This window comes from Bombus impatiens, unplaced genomic scaffold (assembly GCF_000188095.3).
Source record: "Bombus impatiens unplaced genomic scaffold, BIMP_2.2 scf_0129, whole genome shotgun sequence".
NCBI classification, from domain to species: Eukaryota; Metazoa; Arthropoda; class Insecta; order Hymenoptera; family Apidae; genus Bombus; species Bombus impatiens.
Window position 1 is genome coordinate 970,080 of NT_176548.1, and position 17,054 is coordinate 987,133.

General features: G+C 46.7%; 2 protein-coding genes across 7 annotated transcripts in view; both read right to left on the reverse strand.

The window, feature by feature from the left end:
• Positions 1–947: 947 nt before the first annotated feature.
• Positions 948–8,089, reverse strand: LOC100744680 (protein borderless). 2 transcript variants are annotated; one of them, XM_003486638.4, is made up of 12 exons: positions 7,440–8,089; positions 7,063–7,199; positions 5,110–5,338; positions 4,042–4,178; positions 3,828–3,972; positions 3,200–3,474; positions 2,775–2,909; positions 2,453–2,715; positions 2,205–2,380; positions 2,085–2,129; positions 1,831–2,010; positions 948–1,752 (listed from the first exon to the last, which is right to left on the reverse strand). In XM_003486638.4, exons 1-12 carry the CDS (start codon positions 7,492–7,494, stop codon positions 1,529–1,531), a joined length of 2,001 nt encoding a protein of 666 aa, XP_003486686.1. In that variant the 5' UTR covers positions 7,495–8,089; the 3' UTR covers positions 948–1,528. The 2 variants fall into 2 exon arrangements, with proteins under 2 accessions (XP_003486686.1, XP_003486685.1); XM_003486637.4 differs by having other exon boundaries at positions 4,042–4,208; positions 7,440–8,088.
• A 2,538-nt stretch (positions 8,090–10,627) lies between these two features.
• Positions 10,628–17,054, reverse strand: part of LOC100749513 (protein turtle) — a 161,772-nt gene continuing 155,345 nt past the window's right edge. For 3 of the 5 annotated variants that reach the window (XM_024365098.2, XM_024365095.2, XM_012381282.3), the window contains one exon: positions 10,628–17,054. In XM_024365098.2, coding sequence (XP_024220866.1) covers positions 15,955–17,054 — 1,100 coding nt within the window. In that variant the 3' untranslated portion in view covers positions 10,628–15,954. The other 2 variants (XM_033318876.1, XR_002945983.2) reach the window with 2 other exon arrangements.

Sequence of the window (17,054 nt, forward strand, 5' to 3'; positions counted from 1 at the left end):
AACTAGCGCAGTACGCGCACTAAAACAGACATTCACCGAGGCTCGACTGCGTCGAAATCGATCACAGTGTACCTGTTTTAGCGATCAAATAAAATTGGATATCTATTAGATGGTCGGTCGTCGTTCATTACCATAAACGATTATGGATCGTTATCAAATGAGTGGACGTAATGACACGTATTGATCTTTCGGGATTAGCGATCTCGAGTGTATTCACGTGTGTCTACAACTTTTACAGATAGAAACTTTTAATTTTACTTTCGACTTCCAATCTCAAGCGCTAGACTTGTTTGGAGTAGATAAGTATAGGAATTTTTCAACTGTTCAAATTCACCCGATATCTCGAGAACTACAGAATAAAAAGAGGCGGGCAAAAGTGTTCTTTTTGGATACATAATTCATAGGGATAAGAACGGTCGAGGTTCCCAGAAACTTGTGTTTGTACATCCGTTCTCGAATAATCTCTACGGTTCCATTTCGTGACGGGTTAAAACGACTTTTAAAACTTCCTTTTTCGAGATCATCATCCGTATACCGTTACGCAACGAAATCTTATCTAAGGATTATTTGTATCGTAACGGAACTTCAATTTGTAGTAGATATTTTATCTGATCGCAATCAGATAATCTCGACACTTTTTCACCAATACAGTCGCATTTACATGGAATCTAACCAGAGTATCACGACATTAGGGTTCCAGTATCGCTTCTCACTGAAACACTATCTTCCACTGGATCATCGACTATCGTTCAGCTGCTTACGAAACCCGCCAAGGTCCTGCAGTCTCAAGAACAACGCATTTCGTGTCCCTGACCGTGTGAAGACAAAAATATGCAGTTAGCGTAAGCCGATTGTCAGCCATGTCCAAACAATTTCGAACAGTGCTTGTCCTGTATCATGGATTATACAAACGGTGTGATAGTCGCGAAGGAATATGTCAGAGGCATGGTGCATAGTAATCGACACAATTTATTTACAATACAAAAACGTTTCGGATGTATACATACGTAAATATAGTCCTAGCCGAATCATTTAATCCGGTAGACTGGGACACGTTGGATGCTTTTGACGGGTTAAGAACCCATACGTTGCTCGAGGCCTGGTGGCCAAATAACGGCCAAATGCCGTATCTAATCCTTAATAAACGTGCACTTATCTAATAAAGCTTTTAAACGATACATAATGTAACACGATGCAATGCAAGAACACTCGTAGTAGTAACTTATACGTAAACGCAGTAAATCAAACCGTCCCACATACGAAACTCTTCAACATCGAATGATTGCCGCCTCGATCTTTTACACCTCCCTTACATCTACGCGATCGATAATATATTACATAGAAACGATTACAATTTCGCGAGTCGACGAGCGATCCACTTGGAAAAACGAAATTCATCGTACTGTATCAACTATCGATATCGCTACGTTGGGGAAGTTCGTTTCTACGCCCGCGCGTTGACTTTCGATCCTCTGCCGAAAGCTTTCCACTTGAAACGCGCTTAAGGTCATTCCACAATGGCCATCCCTTACTTCTCGTTCGATGACTGACAGAAACGTTTCTTTGCCCACCATATGGCAGCCAGGGCTGCTGCCAAAAATCCGATGCCCGCCACTATTCCCATGGAAATCGCCCTGTTCCTACGGTATGCTGGAACTTCGAGACTGACGCGCTCGCTTGTAGCCACGTCGTCCGACATCGACATTGCGGCCACCTCGAACGTATAATAGCTCTCCTCTTCTAAGGTTTTAACTGCAACGATTGTTCGAAATATTAAATATAACGCGACAAATTGAAAGTGCTGTTTAACAAACGAAGGTCAACAATTACCTAGGTAGTAAGTGTCGGTCGTTTCTGCTCTTCCGTATAGTTGCTCGGACGGGCCTCGGAACCACCTAACAGCGTATAGTCTCACTTGCTCTTTCCCGTAGGCAGGGGGTTCCCAGGTGACTAAATAACCCTGCACGGTGGCCTGTACTCTGACGTTGATCGGCGGACCCATTCGGTCGTCTTTTAAATAAAGAATGTTTCGATAAGATCGCAAAGTGTAGAAAGGTAAAAAGCGTAGACTTAAGTATGCCTACCTGGTGGACTACGATATTCCGATGCCGAGTTCTCGTCTATCGAACCTGAAATTTATTTGTCCGATATCAATCTGTACGTCTCGCGTACAATAGTATCGCATTGTATGGAATGGTACGTACTTGGCTGTGTGAAAATACGCAACGTTTTACTAAACATCCCGTCTCCGTGTTTGTCCTGGCTAAGCACCATGAATTCATACTCGCGTCCGGGATTTAGATTGTTGACGGTGGCCTCGGTGATTTTCCTAGACACGATCTTCATCGTTCTCCATTCCGTGGTATCTGTTGGTCTATACCTGTTAGCGAGAATAAGTAGTTGTGTAACGATGTAAACGATATCACATCGATACTTTGAAAGTTTTACTTACCAAACTGAATACTCCATCTTGGGCCTCACGTACCCTGGTACCCAAGTCAGCGTGACCGCGTTATTGCTGCTGTTGGCACTTAGATTGTACGGTGCTCTCGGAGGAACGTTCAATACCATCAATTCCGTGTCCGCAACAACGGTTGCAGCTTCGTTACTAGCCGCGCATTGATACAGTCCTCTATCCTGTTCTTGAATCCTATCGATCGTCAAATTGCCACCGATCACGATGGTTCTGTTTCCTGGTGGTACTGGCGAACCATCCTGTTGCAGAAATCGAGATTAGTTGAGAAGGAAAATGAAAGGTCATCGATGAAACGTACCTTGTACCAAACGATCGACGGTCGATGGGATTGATCTCCATCCCTAGCGTCGCAGGGTATCTCCAAACTCTCTCCCAATTTCCTTATGTACAAGTGTTGTGGGGTCACTGTAAACACCGGCGGCCTTTGCACCACCTATCAAACGACATTTCCGAATTAGGAGCGAGAATTATCAAGGGCGAGCCGTTTGAGCCGGCAATTGTGTCCCTCTAAAAGTTGACAATTGGAAAATAAAGGAACGATTAACACTGGTCTGCCAACGATCAATGGTCTCAATGATGACATTGCCTTGTTCTCTTTTCTTCTATACCACTTTCGGGGTCAACGATTTTCAGACCGGCTTCGTGAAAAGCTTTGCGTTTCATTCAATTGCAATTATATTACAATTGTACATATGTAACGAAAAAAGAAAGGGAAATACTCGCCACGGTGATCGAGGGGCTGGGCCCGTCGGTGCCCAGTTCGTTGTACGGTGTACAAGTGTAACTTCCGGAATGAGTTTCGTCCACTTTGCTGAAGTACAGAGAACCGTTTCTCCTGTAGAAGACGCCTTGAACGTTGTAAGGATCGAAAAGAAATCCATCCTTCTCCCAACGCAGGTTCGTTAGGTGTGGATTTGCCCTAAAATGACAGTCCAGGAGGGCTGGTTTTCCATACGGGAGATAGACTTCCCGGGGAGCGTATATAACCTTCGCCTTGTCTGAAACGTCAAACGATACTTCGTTAACGGAGCACAGGTCAGAGTCACGGGTCCCATAATAAAGCAGGGAATGTCGAACAAAATTCTGGTGCGAGCCACGCTCGTTACACTTTCGCCCGCAGAGATCTTGATTACCGCGCAGTTATCGTTGGTTGTTCTCGTCGGTAATTCCCATTATTCCGCTCATGTTATTATTTCATTTCCTGGGCGAAAGTGTGCGATCATGGCCTCGTGCGGTATTCCACCCTCTGATATCGCTACGTGTGCAATTGCAGGCGCATTTGTGTCGCTCGATTCTATAGATCTCGAGGTCTAATTCGTTGGCACAGAAGGGATCGTCTGAGAATACTTGCATTGTACGTTGAGGAAGGCCGAGGCGCTCTGCTGGTCTCCAGTTTCACCGGTCACCATGCAGGTGTACTCCCCAAGGTCACCCATGGCAGGCGCGTTGATGGTCAGCGTTCCATTCTCGGCGATGGACGCTCTCCTTCTAAGATCCTGTTATAAATCGGTCGAAAATCAACTGCGGACACCCTGTGTTACACCACGATCGACAAAAAATGTTACCTCGATTGCTGTAATTTCCACGCCCTCGCGGAACCAGTTTACGACCGACTTCTCTCCTTTGGCGACGCAATCGAAACTAACGGACTCACCCTCCATTACCGTCTTGTTGACAGGCGGGACCGCTAGCAAAGTCTCGCCTGGAACAGACGTCGGAAACGGCGACGCACCTGGGTTGAACGATTTAACGAGTCTGCCCAGTTTCAGGTTAGTAAGCATCAGCGGGATTACATCGTTTCGTTTGGTTTTAGTCTGCCAGCAATAGGCGGGATTAATCCTTCGAATCGGTTAATTCGCTTTAATCGCAGTGATTGCAACGTGTTAATCGATCTAGTGCACATTCGTAATGGTTAATCGGCGCGCTTGCCACCGTGAATCGTGTGCACAATAACGTAAGTGTTATTTCGATTCGGTGCGTGACAGAGGCATTATGTTCTTTCAGCGACGAACCGCGGAAACGCTTTCTCGCTACGCTACCGTTTTCCGTTCCTTTATTTTCTGTTTCTTTTTCTGTTTTTTCTTTTTTTTTCTAGGAAAGGGCGCGCCACTGCGTGCAAAACCACGTATCCGCGTATGGTCTATCGAGGGCCACTTAATTTCGCGATTGGTTCTACTGCGATCAACTGCGCTGCGAATGCGCACGATGACTCAATTCCTTATTAACGTTCAACAGAACTCTAGCGGTAAAAAGCAGAATTCCGTCTGAGTTAACGAGTGAATCATCTTGCGCTACGAAGCGGGATGAGTTGAAACGAAACTTCGTATATTCCGTCTCCCGATACTTGGACTGAAATAATTTTTTTGGAATCCGAACGAGGCTTAAAAAACTAGAATGACGTATGAAAAGTGAAATTAGGTGTAAACGTTTACTTCCTCGTTGCCGGAAATCCAGGACGGTTTCACGGTCACGAGCCTCTGCTTCGTCCAGCGCGGCATTAGCGTTGGTTGTCCAGCGTGACCCAATTTAGTGCTCAGGGTTAGTCAGTCGGCGTTTAACTGCGTTAATTCCCTTCACCACTTGGTGTTATCGAATTAGCCGATTAACGGATGCAAGAAAGTGCGCGACCTTACCATCTATGGCGAGGTGGAACCACGTTCCATTGTTCCTGGAGTTAGGCGTTCTGTTCGGGAAGATCACCCGACACTCGTACCATCCTTGATCGCTCTCACGAATATTCGTGAGATTAATGCTGCCCTGTCCATATCCGCGATTCACGGCATCTTCTAAAAGATGAACGCGACCCTCGTAGCCCAGTCCCACAGACGGATATCCGTTGTACCATGAAAAGATCGTTCGACCCTGGAACGGTCACAGATTGCTCGGTATTAAAATTCTCTTCCGGTATCAGAGGATGATTCGTGTCGACGATGCGTCCCTAACAGCTTCCTCCTCCATCGCCATGTACGCGACCAATAGTCACGGTTCTCCGTACGATTGTTAATCGTCGGTGTGAACAATTTCTCTTCCTGCGTGTAATCGCTAACGGACGAAACGTAACAACGCTGCAGACGTGACTTAAACCTAATTTATCGATCTATTTTGACTTCCGACGTGCGATTACGTTTGCGAGGCCAGCCAGTAGACAATCAATTTCATAACCGTGGCTCGATCGCGTTAACGTTAGAAGGACTGGAAAAGAAGTGCAACGCGAGACGACGGAAGTCGCGTTACGAAGTCAGAGATTTACGTGATCCTTGAAAGAAGAAACGGTCGGCGGCTCGTAAAAATGAAAAACGCTGGAACTTAGGGAACGCTGGCGGTCAAAACGAGGCTGGTGAAAAGGCCGCTAATCGTCCCTAATCGTCTGACAATGCGTTAACAGTGACCCACTGGTTGGACCCCTCGTGTCGCGGACTCGCCGTGACTAAATATAATGCAACCTTACGTCCCGTACTCCAATTACTACGTTCGACAGACAGAGAGGGACCGAACACCTGTTTTGCATACGCATCGACGCAGGGACCAATCAGGTTAAGTTCCACTTGATTTCATGCGGTAGCCATGTGCGACGCTCAATCTGTTTCCGGCGTGCGGCTGCACGCGTTTCCAATGGAACATCCGCGAAAGAACGACGCCTCTTCGCCGTTAACAGGAAATCAACACGATCAATCGATGTCGCTTTAAGGATTTCGTTTAGCTCGCTTCGTTCGTATTTTACATTAGGTAACAGTCAACCGACACGATTTCTCGTGAAGTTTTGGAAATTTCCTATTTAGATCTATGACGACGAGAGTTAACGAAAAGATCGGACATGTATAAACAGAAAAACAAACGCCTATGACTCTGGCATTCTTGTTACAGAATGGAAGTTAAGAAAGTTTGTCGATCGAGAGGATTTACACACGATGGAAAGATTGCAACACAAAATTGTGCAACTGCAACCGCATTAACATCGTATCCGCGGAATATTGCGCGATGCCTCGAAATCGAGACTCGGAGTCACGAAAAACTATATCGGGCTTCCCACACGGATCGAATACATTTCTTGAAGAAACCGAATCACCTACTCGACCTCGAGCCAACACTTTTCTACGTGGTTGAACGTAAGCGCGGACTGTTCTCTGGTAGACGTAATCTCGATTGGACGGATTAATCGATGTAGATCTCGTTTTTTCTACTTTGCATCGAGTTAGAATCACCGGATCAGGCCTCAGTGACGAAACATAAATTAACCTCCGTGTTTCTATTATTTTGATTAAATTACACGAAGACCAGGAGTCATTATAACGGGAGTATAAGTTATCTCCTTGAGATGAGCTATCAATTTCCTTGAAGGATCAAGAACGATACCGAGCGATACCGGTATCGATGCATTTGGACGAGTCCAAGTTTCATCTTCCCCTGGTAACCACAAACCACGTAACCGATAAACAAGTCGAGATTTTCGCATCTTGAGAGGAATAATATTGTTTATCGAAGTTGAGCAATATCATTTCTGTCCTTGTTGTTCGTATCTCATACGGCGAGATGAAACCTACTAGATGAAATCGACGATACTTTGAAATCAATGTTGTCGCACTTACGTCACGATTCCATTGAAGAATGTAGGGAATCGGAGTCTCGTGTGGAAAGTCCAAATCGCAATTAAACACCTCGTACTCTCCAACTCCTGCGTTCAGATAATTCGGCTCGTTCTCTTCCTCCAGTATCAAGCCGAATGCTGAAAATAATAGAGACGCGAATCAGCAAATGATAAGCGAGTGAACAGTCGGCGCGGTTGGCGAGAACATCGCGTGATAAATAACAATATAGGATCGAGTCAATTTTCGCAAATTGGTTAATTCTCTGGTGTATTACGCGCGACCGTCAAGCGAGTCCCAATTAAATCGACGCAAAGTTCGATATCAACGAGCCTCGAATGTTGAGAAGAAAAAGATTCCCGTTGGGACGTGCGACTCACCTTGGTAGCAGAGGAAGATGGCCAGCAGCTGGTGAATGCCAATCGCTCTGGACATTTTCTTCGGTTATCCAAGATCGCTGTTACGATGAATTCTCACCGTTTTCGTAGCTGCCTTCCGGCGATAGTACGCGGACGCAATGTCAGAAGCAAGTTACACCTCGCGCCCGACGATGACGTCGTTCGAAACACGGCAGCAAAATACATCTGTCATCACTGACACTCATTAAACATCGACCACCACCTGCGACGGTTAAATGACACGCGACACTTTCGCGATCGAACTTCTGGCTCGATCAACGTCAGCACATCCACCGCCTCCCTTCTACTTCTCTTCCTACTCTTTGCCTTGTCCTTGAGATGATCAGCACTGTGTTTTTCTACCAAACATCCGTACTTCTCGATCCGTCGATCGAGTCACTCGAAATCGAGCCTCTAGCGTTTTTATCCCGACGCGTTCTCCGTACGATCTGGTTGCAGCGGTTTTAATGTTGACGTCTTTTATTGAAAGCCACGAGATCGAGTGGTACCGAGAGATCGATGCGGCCTGCCGAGCTGATCCACCGTGGAACGTTCGCTCACCGAATGCTTCGGTGGTTGTGGTGATAACCAAGTAATCGCTCCGCCTCGCTCAATCCAAGCGGATACGACGCCGAACAGAAGCGGTAACGAGCTGTGCAATTGGGAAGGGGTAATGCTACTAGCGTCCAGAGAAGGGAGATCCGCGGGGTACCAGACGATTCTACGTTCGCGGTTTCTAGTTGTACGGGCTTCTCTAGCGCCGCGCCGTTCCTATTAACCGGCACACCCACCACGCGAACGGGGGGCGCGCCAGAAAAATGATTAATCCTTTCCGTGGGAGAAGCCGAGAGTCAGGTGCAATCGGTGGATGATTTTATGGGAACAAGGGATGGCCTCGTATCATCGTCTCTCATCTACGCACATTATCTATCTATCGTTTGTTATTTAGGATCTTTTAAATTTTGCACCCAGTTAATTCTCTCTTATCGTACTCTGTAGTCTGTACTCGCGAAGTACGCCCTGTTCTTTCATCGCCTGGCGGGAGAGTTTGTCCATTCAATCTGGCACGAATCCCGTTCTTTCAGTGTCACACTTTCTTATCTGAAGCTGGATCGAGTGTAGTTAAGAGGCCCAAACGGAGATTAAAGGTTCGTCGAACCTGATCTTGCATAGAAATGAACGACCATTTATAGAGACATCCGATTCAGCCTGCGAATGGTTCTAAATTTAGGAACGCTTTGACGTTTCGTAGGAACGTAGTTGCGTTAAGAGAACGTAAGTAGCAGAAGGTTAGCGCGATAGGTGTAGCTGGTTGTCGCAGAGATCTCTTTTATTTATCCGCCTACACAGCGTAATTACGTCTCGCGGTGCTCTCGTAACGAAGACGCCGACTTCCGGCAACGGATATTTACTATTGCGTCACGTTCGTCGAGTTCACGGGTCCGTTTTTCGGCGTAAAATTCACCATCTCCGACAGTAATTCCCTCGCTCGATTAAAGCCATTGGCTTGGTAATCGGTGCATCTCTGGTTTCCACCGATTATGGGACCTTTGTCTTTGCTTTATTGTTTTCCGCTGCGGACTAGATTTACCGATTAAATTCGCTACAAGGGCGGATCGAGCGATAATTTCGCAAAGAGAGACGACGCGATCGAAGGAATGGGAAAGCAAAGAAAGCTAATAATTGGAACGAGGATGTTCCTGTGAGAGATGGGTCGAATCGAATCTCGATCGAGTCATTGCAGCGATACGACGACGACAACGACGACGAAGCTGCACACCGGTACTGCCGCGCGCCATTTGCGTGGGTGACCTCAGATTACGTCACATCCGTCCCTTGCCGCATTAGTAGACTGCCCACAGCCTTGTCACGCTGTTGAGATAATGGATCCATTCGCATGGATCACGATCCAGGATTGGACGTGCCCGGGACACTGGAAATAAATGCGTCCATAATGATACGGACCGAATTATTTCATCGACGAGCCATAGAAGGGAGCAACTTGTTCCTGGTCCACCTGCCATGCGACCAATGAATCTTCGGAAATCGAAAATGGGAGTTGCACATCGACCGTCTCGCGTTTAGGTCACTTCGAAGCTAAACCGTCTCCGCCGCAGCTGTCTCACGGCATAATCATGCGTTATTTAATTCTTTTTCTTCGAATAGACCATCGAAAAGCCTCGTGAACGCATTTAGCCGATGTAGACGCGTCGAATTGGAATGTTAGCGCGACGAAGCGCTCCAGTTTTTCGCCCGCTACGTTATCGAGGGAAATCATGGAAATTACAGTAATTCCCGGTAATCAGTACCGTAGACGCGTTGCGCAAATGTTCCTTCTGCGCGCGTTTAATGGCCGGTCATACGCGCGGTCTTCATAAATTACAGACAAAGACCGAGATTTCGCGTTTCTTCGCTCAGCCTACAAAAATACGTACCTACAGCATTCTCGGTTGAACGATTGGACGTTGCCCTCGTTACGCCGAATTGGCAATGATCTTATTGCCTTGGCCAGTGGTTCCGTTTCATCAGTTTCCTGGAAATCCCCCGATCGTCCAAGAAAACGGAGCGACGCGGTAATTCGGTCAACGTCGATTCAATTGCGTTTTGAGACGAGCAATGGCGATCGTTCGACGTGATCGATTTGACGGACCTCTCGAAGTATTTCGCGACGACACGCGGCCGCCGCGATGGTCGTTGCGCTTTTTTAGCAATGAAAGTATCACGAGAGGCAGATTTCTAAAATAACGTTTGTATTTATTAAATTTGAACGTTATAAACTATGGTATATTGCATATATTATATTATATACGATACTAACGTAATATATTATATTAATACACGATAATATAATATATTATACACTATCGATATAGATATAGCATTCCGTTTTAAAAAGCCGGGCAACGTGTTAGTACGTGTGTGACGGGATGGGAGCTAGTATCCCCGTTCCGTTTCGGTTCCTACAAACGTATCAATAAATCGAACTTTACTCGATAGACCTCGTGCAGACGAGTGCATCGTATAGTTTCTATATGCATTTATTTGTGTACGCGTTTAGAGTTGCAATCGGATCGGTGCGCTCATACGTATCGCGCATACTTCTAGAAGGGATTGGAGTGAACGTAGAGATATCCCACAACACAGACTCTCTTCTTTTTTCCTTTCAAATGTCGCTTTATTTTTCACTTTTATTTGATAATAAATTGTCTACAATTTGTCCTAGGTTAGTACGTCTTGGAGTTTTCGTGGGGGGAGGTTCGCGAGAAAGCATAGGTCAATCAATAAAACGGTGGAAAATGGAGGTGAAAGCGAGCACTCGCGAAGGTGACTAACGAAAACGCGCCTCTCGTTCGTTTCTATTCGTTCTCATTTCTCTCCTTTTCTTTTATTTACTTCTTTCATTTTGTTGCTCGGTTGGAAGTCGCGCGTGCAACAAGAAAACGGACGATATATATAAGCGAACGTAGCGAAGACAGACGATACAGAAGAACGTTACGATAAGAAGATTATATTCGATGCACGCGCGCGGATGCATATCCGGCGATTGAAGAACGCTGCCACGAACGGAAATCAAAGGGTGACTTTTTGTAAAACGAAAAAAAAAAAAAACAACGGGTATGGTTGAACGAACGGTTGGACGTTGCCCTAGAAATCGTCGGTGTGCTCGATGCCGATAGACTTTGAACACTCGAAAACTCTCGTCGTACCTGGAACTGCGACGATCGTTTATTTTGAAAAACGGATCGCTTGCTACCGGCGCAGCGTCGCTAGGACGCCGTCCCTTCTACGTTCGTCTCTTTCTTTCTCTCTCTTGATCATTAAATTTTGTTCACGATTCGTTGCGGTTTTTATCGATCGAAGGAAAACTCGCGTCGATTATTCGAAAGAATGCGGAATACCGTGATGGAAATGAGAAGATCGTAATACCGGTGAAAAATAGTACCCGAGAGCCATTGTATAATAGTAGCGCGACGCTGACGCTGTAAACTCTAAACGTACGCGATCGTAGAGACCTCGAGTCTCTTTGGCCATTTTGCTAGCCTGCCGTCTACGCGCGCGATTCGACGGCTCGACTTTCCGAAATATTTTACGATTTTACGTTATCGCAACGCAGAGAAACATAGTACGTAGTATGAAAGTAAATACACGCGATCGTTTTGAACGTAGTTGCTAACCGATCGATCCAATCTCGCGCGATCTCTAGCTCGACCGCGACGAATATCTTTCTGTTAGCTGCTGCACGTGGTGGATTCGCAAACGTTCTGCTCCGAGGGATGAAAATTTCACTCGCGACTCTGAAAAATATGCTATGCCAGATGGCTTTCAGGTACGTAAAGAGCGAATACCTAAATTAATTTCATTCACATCCGGCGGTAAGTTCATACTCGCTCGAACTCTAAATAAATAACGCGACTAAGATAAATCGCAAACGAAAAGAAAGCCATGACGATGACTCGAGGTAGACGGAGAGCAAGAAATGGAAATACGTAGATATGAGAAGTAGAAAAGTGAAAGGAGATAGGGAAGTAGAAAGATGAATACGATGAAGATGCAGAAGAGGAAGAAGATGAGGACAGCGGTTCTTTTTCTCAGGAACAAAAAGAACAAACGCAAAACGAAGCTATCGATAATGAATGTTGATGACGAACGTTACACGAACGAATTCACGATTCAACCATATTATTCATTTAACACGCGATCGCGCCAAACCATTAATCCTTTCTCCCGTTCTATGTCGTATCCTTTGTCTCGTTCTCTATATACATGCACACGTACATATATATTCCTTGCTAAATCTCAGACTCTTTTAGACGATATTCGTGGCATTGCCACCTATTGTTGCCGCACGATTACACTGAAATTTTAGCGGCGGCACCTCCGTTCGTCGAAGGCACCCCGTCTCGTTCTCTCGTCTTTTCGATTTATCGCGATCGTCGACACTCTGCGCGTATTCTTGAGATCGTTGTATCTAACTATGATATATCTACACGTTACTTATATGTCTATATCGATTGGTTGGTTTTTCTCTTCTTTCGCTCGCCGTATTTTCTCTTTGCTCGACCGTTTAAACAGGCAAAGGGCCACACGGGTAAAGGAAGATCGGTTAAAACGTCGACCCACGGTCCGATCCTCTCCCTGTGCCTAGACATTTGCTCTTTCGGCTTTCTACGCGGTACCGCGTCATCTCGCCGAGTTCGACTCTTCGATCTGCGAAAGGAACAACGGATGATTTAAATCGATCATGGCCGTTCGACGTACAAAAAGATTACCGATTGATTGCTCGGTTCCTTTCGTTCGGTTGAGAGTGCGTCCTCGTTATCGATCACCGGTACCGCGTGCACAGTGCGCCACTCTTTGCTACCAGGGAACCATACGGCTTGATCGGGACACGCCTCTAACATCCGATTTTATTATGATACAACAGCAACGATAGTTCAAAAATCGCGGCGTGGCCCGATCATGCATGCTCCTCGAGCTTCTCCTCGCTGTCGCTTCGATCCCGAGTAATAGTAATTAATTTAACGAATTAATCGTCGCTGCGTTCGTCGTTCTCGTTGATTAATACGCTACACGCTACGTCGTTTACGATGTACAATATCAATTAATTATCAAATTATTAATTCAATCATTAGAATTACTTTAGAATATTGGTACTCTTTAGCGTCACCTCCGTTCTTTCTTTGTTTCCATCTTATACGCTTCTCTTGTTCGTTTATTCCGCACTCTTTCTTTCCTTCTCTTTCTCACGCACGCTCATACACTCAAACAGATACACTCTTCTCTTCTATCCCGCACTCTATCGCATAATGTAGCACTCATCTCACGCCGCACTCATTCAGTTACATCTTAACGGAGATTATACAGAGCGTCCTGCCTCGACAGCGTCCGCGTCGTCGTTTGCACTTGTCGGCTATACGGCTTTTCGTCGAAGTATAGTTGAATCGTGAGTAGAGCCCTTGCTATTATATTTATATAATATAAGTATTTATAACACGCACGTATAAATAAATGTTTTGTACTATAAAAAAAAGTAAAATGCTGAGACGTCGAGGGGAAATCGCGCGGCGCCGCGGCCCGAGAGTATTCGATTGCTCCGCAGTCGCAGCTGTTGCTTTGCTCTGTGTTCGCACGTAGTGTGCAGTTGAACGGAAAGTAATCAAGAAAATTTAACAAGAGGGGAGATAGAAACCAAAGAAGAGGAAACAGAAGTTAGAAGCGGCTTTCGATTAAATCGAAGTAACACGTTATAATTATCGTGTAAAGTATCGCGGGTGAATACGTTAACATCTTTCTCATTCGTTTAGGTCGCGTTCTACTCGATCGAAGTTAGCCCGTATTTGCATCCTCGAACACTCTGTGGGCCGTCCACGAGCTTCGTCCTCGACTCGAGATGATTTAATACAATGCGTTTGGTGAGAATTAGGTAGGTCTCGAAGAACGCTTTTCGTGTGTGCACGTGTGCCGCGTGTCTGGTATCATTCGTACAACACTCGCTCGTTCGTCATTCGCTCGTCCTCTCTCTCTTCGTGTACGCGCACGCGTGTGTGTGTGTGTGTGTGTGTGTGTGTATTTGCACGTGCACGCGTGTATGTGCGAATGTGTCGCCAGTGTGTCTTGTACTGTCGATAAGAGTGTGTACGCGTGTGTAATTCTTTTGTCTCTAATGCACGGATCACGGCATCCAACGGCGATGCTTCCACGCGAGTGCACGATTCACGATCTCCTTTCGTATGTATATTGGTTTGTCAGTCACAGGAGCTCTTGCCGCGAACGCATTCCCGTTGGAAGGAACGGACAGAGGGGAAATAGTCGTCGGTCCCATTGTCGTCGTTCGCTGGCAGTTCGTGAAGGAATAGCCTTCGCATGGCAAAAGTTCGTGCCGAAAGTCTCGACCCGAGCAAAATGGGCTCGCGACGAGGGTGGGCGAGAGAAAAAGGCGGCGAGCAGTTCTCGATGTTTCGGAATGCGTGCACGCGCGTGTTCGCAAACTCCGTGGCCGTTAAGACCGTGGCTAGATTCAAAGAACGTTACTTATTCTCGTTTACTTTACTTAAGAAAAATTATTGTGCCGATAATATGTTGGGTCGCTAGCGAAACCCTAAACAGGCAGTGCAGTACGAGTGAGTCCTTAAGCAATTTCCAGGCAAGCTTCGGCCTAATATCACTTTTCGAGTCCATTGCTCATCGATATAATTAACTTTTTAATTTATTTTTTTTCTTAGATTCTCGTGTGTATGTGTGTGTTTGTATGTGTGTTTGTGTTTGTGTGTGTGTGTGTATGTATGTATGTATGTATGTAATACGTGTGTGGTAATTCTTCGATTATCTTACTTGTGTGTTTTCTTATCTTCTTTTTTTAGTTGCATCGCATTCGCTTTCATTTTTTTTGCTTCATTTTTTTTTGTTTTTCTTTAATTATTACTTACAGTGTACGATTAAAGTTACTCTTACGTGTCGTTTTAAAAGATATACGGAGCACGGTGTAGTTTCTTTGGAGTATCATGCCGTCTCTCGTCTTATCGGTATTTCTCTTCCCCTGAAATCCGATTTCACGTTCCGTGCCAATCGTTTCGCTTAATTCCTCGGGCGGGAACATTTAGTTATCGGTTCGAACGGAATCGGTTCTCTACCGAGTTGTTCTCGGCCTAACGTCCTCCGGCTTCTTCCTCGCACTTCCATTCGCTAAGAAACTCATCCGCCTGATTTTCTCTTTACTCGATAATATTAGTAACGCTAAAAATCGCGGTCGTCCGAATTGGACGTAGGCGTCGTTAGTACACGCGGGATATGACCAATAACGATCGTCGAACTCGAATCGTCCCCGCCTGCTCGAACCGTCTTTCGTCTTCCGTCGCTGGATCCTCTGGAACGTCGTCGATCCTCCTTGTGACATTCCTTGACTGTCGGACGAGAGAAGGGGGTACGAGAACTCGTCTCGTACGTCGCGTTTTTCCTTAAATCAGCAACGATCGGACTCGGACGATGTGTAACTTCTTAACGTACAGTTCTACTACGTTAGTTGTTCGCATTGGTGAAATTTATGTATCCTGAGCTGACGCTTGTAACAGCCTTTTTTTTTGTAGAGATGGTTGCCCAGCTGGTAGAATTGACTTGAAGTTGCCTACATTTGAATCGTGTACGATGATCCTCGTTGTGCTTTAACAGTTGGTCTCCGATGATAATCACGGCGACGTCCGCTTGGAATCGCGTTTGCATAACTTTCGTCACAGCCGGGATTTGCTGGGATTCGTCCGCTTCATCGCTCTCCCGCGGCCTTCGAGATTGTTCTTCCGTTCTTTTCTCTTCCGATGTTCTCGAGATGTCTTGATTTGCGAATTTGCTTCGTTCGCAGAGCGTTCCGTCTCTCGTTACGCGTTCTTCTCGTTTCCCATTGACCACGAAAGAGACGAAGAAGCAACGAATTGGAGCAGATATCCGATGATGGAACTATATGGAAATCCAACGAATGCAGCTTAGTTACTAGTGAACAGTGCCGTCAACAGGCGCTTTCGAGATGCGCGCTCTGTCTTCTCCTCGCTTGCCGCTGTCGAAACTGATGGAACTCGGCCTTCATCGCTTGCACTCTAGCCTCGATGTTGTCCCTGCTGTACCTCGGCGTCTGATGATGAATCGTATGCACCTGGTGAATGTGTGGCACGTGAATAGTGTGAATCTGATGCACCGGTGGCCTCTCTTCCCTGGTCGGGGTGGAGGCAGATGTAGGGGTCGGCGTACACGAGACAGGATCGAACTCGTAATGTCCATCGACGCTGCCAGCGTCCACGGCATTTTGGATGTGCGTGTGCTCGACTTTCGCTTGATCCTGAAGCTCCAACCATCGGCCAACCAGGGGTGGCGGCGGTGGTCTGTAAGGCGGTGGTCTCCACTCGGCCACTGTACTACCGCTCCTCGAGCTCTGATTCTGTTGCGAGGTGTTTTTACTGCCGAAGCCCGAGCTGCTAGACCTACTCTCCGGCGATGTCTCCAAGTCTGGGGACGCTGCCAGCTCCGGGGCAGACCTCGCGTGTCTCGCGTGTCGAGGAGGCAGCCTCGCTCTCGATCTACCAGCAGATTGAGGCGGCGAGGAGGTCGCCAACGGTTGAACGGGTACGAACCTCCTAGACTCGGCGTGGATCGCCTTCAACGAGGGAAGCTCCTGGCTGTATCGCTGGTGCACGCTACGAAGCTGAAGATAATCGGGCGGCGTCGGAAAGGAACGTTCTCCGGACGATGGTTGCCTGACAGAACTGAGATCGCTGAAGTATAAAGGCGTCCAGGGGACTTGCGGCCCGCTCGGTGAACTGGCCAAGAATCTGGGTGACGAGATCGTGCAGATTGCTGGCGCTATTCTAGCTAACGAGTTCACCGTTCCGTGATGATGAATAGACGGCGGTAACCCTCCGATGGAGACGCCGCTACCATCGGACCTGAGGCTGAGTTGACTGGTGCCGACGAGCGGTCGCCGCCAGGACGATTTGAGTCGCTGCTTCGGCAGGAATCCACCGTCGTCGCTGCTCGAAGCGTCCAGGATGCTGTTGTTCGCCGAGCTGAGGACCGAGTCTGCTACCACGAAGCGGCCGTCGGCCGCGCGTGAGA

Bases quoted from the DNA above. Each gene is read 5' to 3' on its own strand.
- LOC100744680 (XM_003486637.4), bottom strand. From the start codon at position 7,494: ATGTCCAGAGCGATTGGCATTCACCAGCTGCTGGCCATCTTCCTCTGC. The intron at 7,200-7,439 runs GTGAGTCGCACG...TATTATTTTCAG, and splicing joins CATCTTCCTCTGCTACCAAG to CATTCGGCTTGATACTGGAG. The intron at 2,130-2,204 runs GTACGTACCATT...AATAAATTTCAG, and splicing joins GCGTATTTTCACACAGCCAA to GTTCGATAGACGAGAACTCG.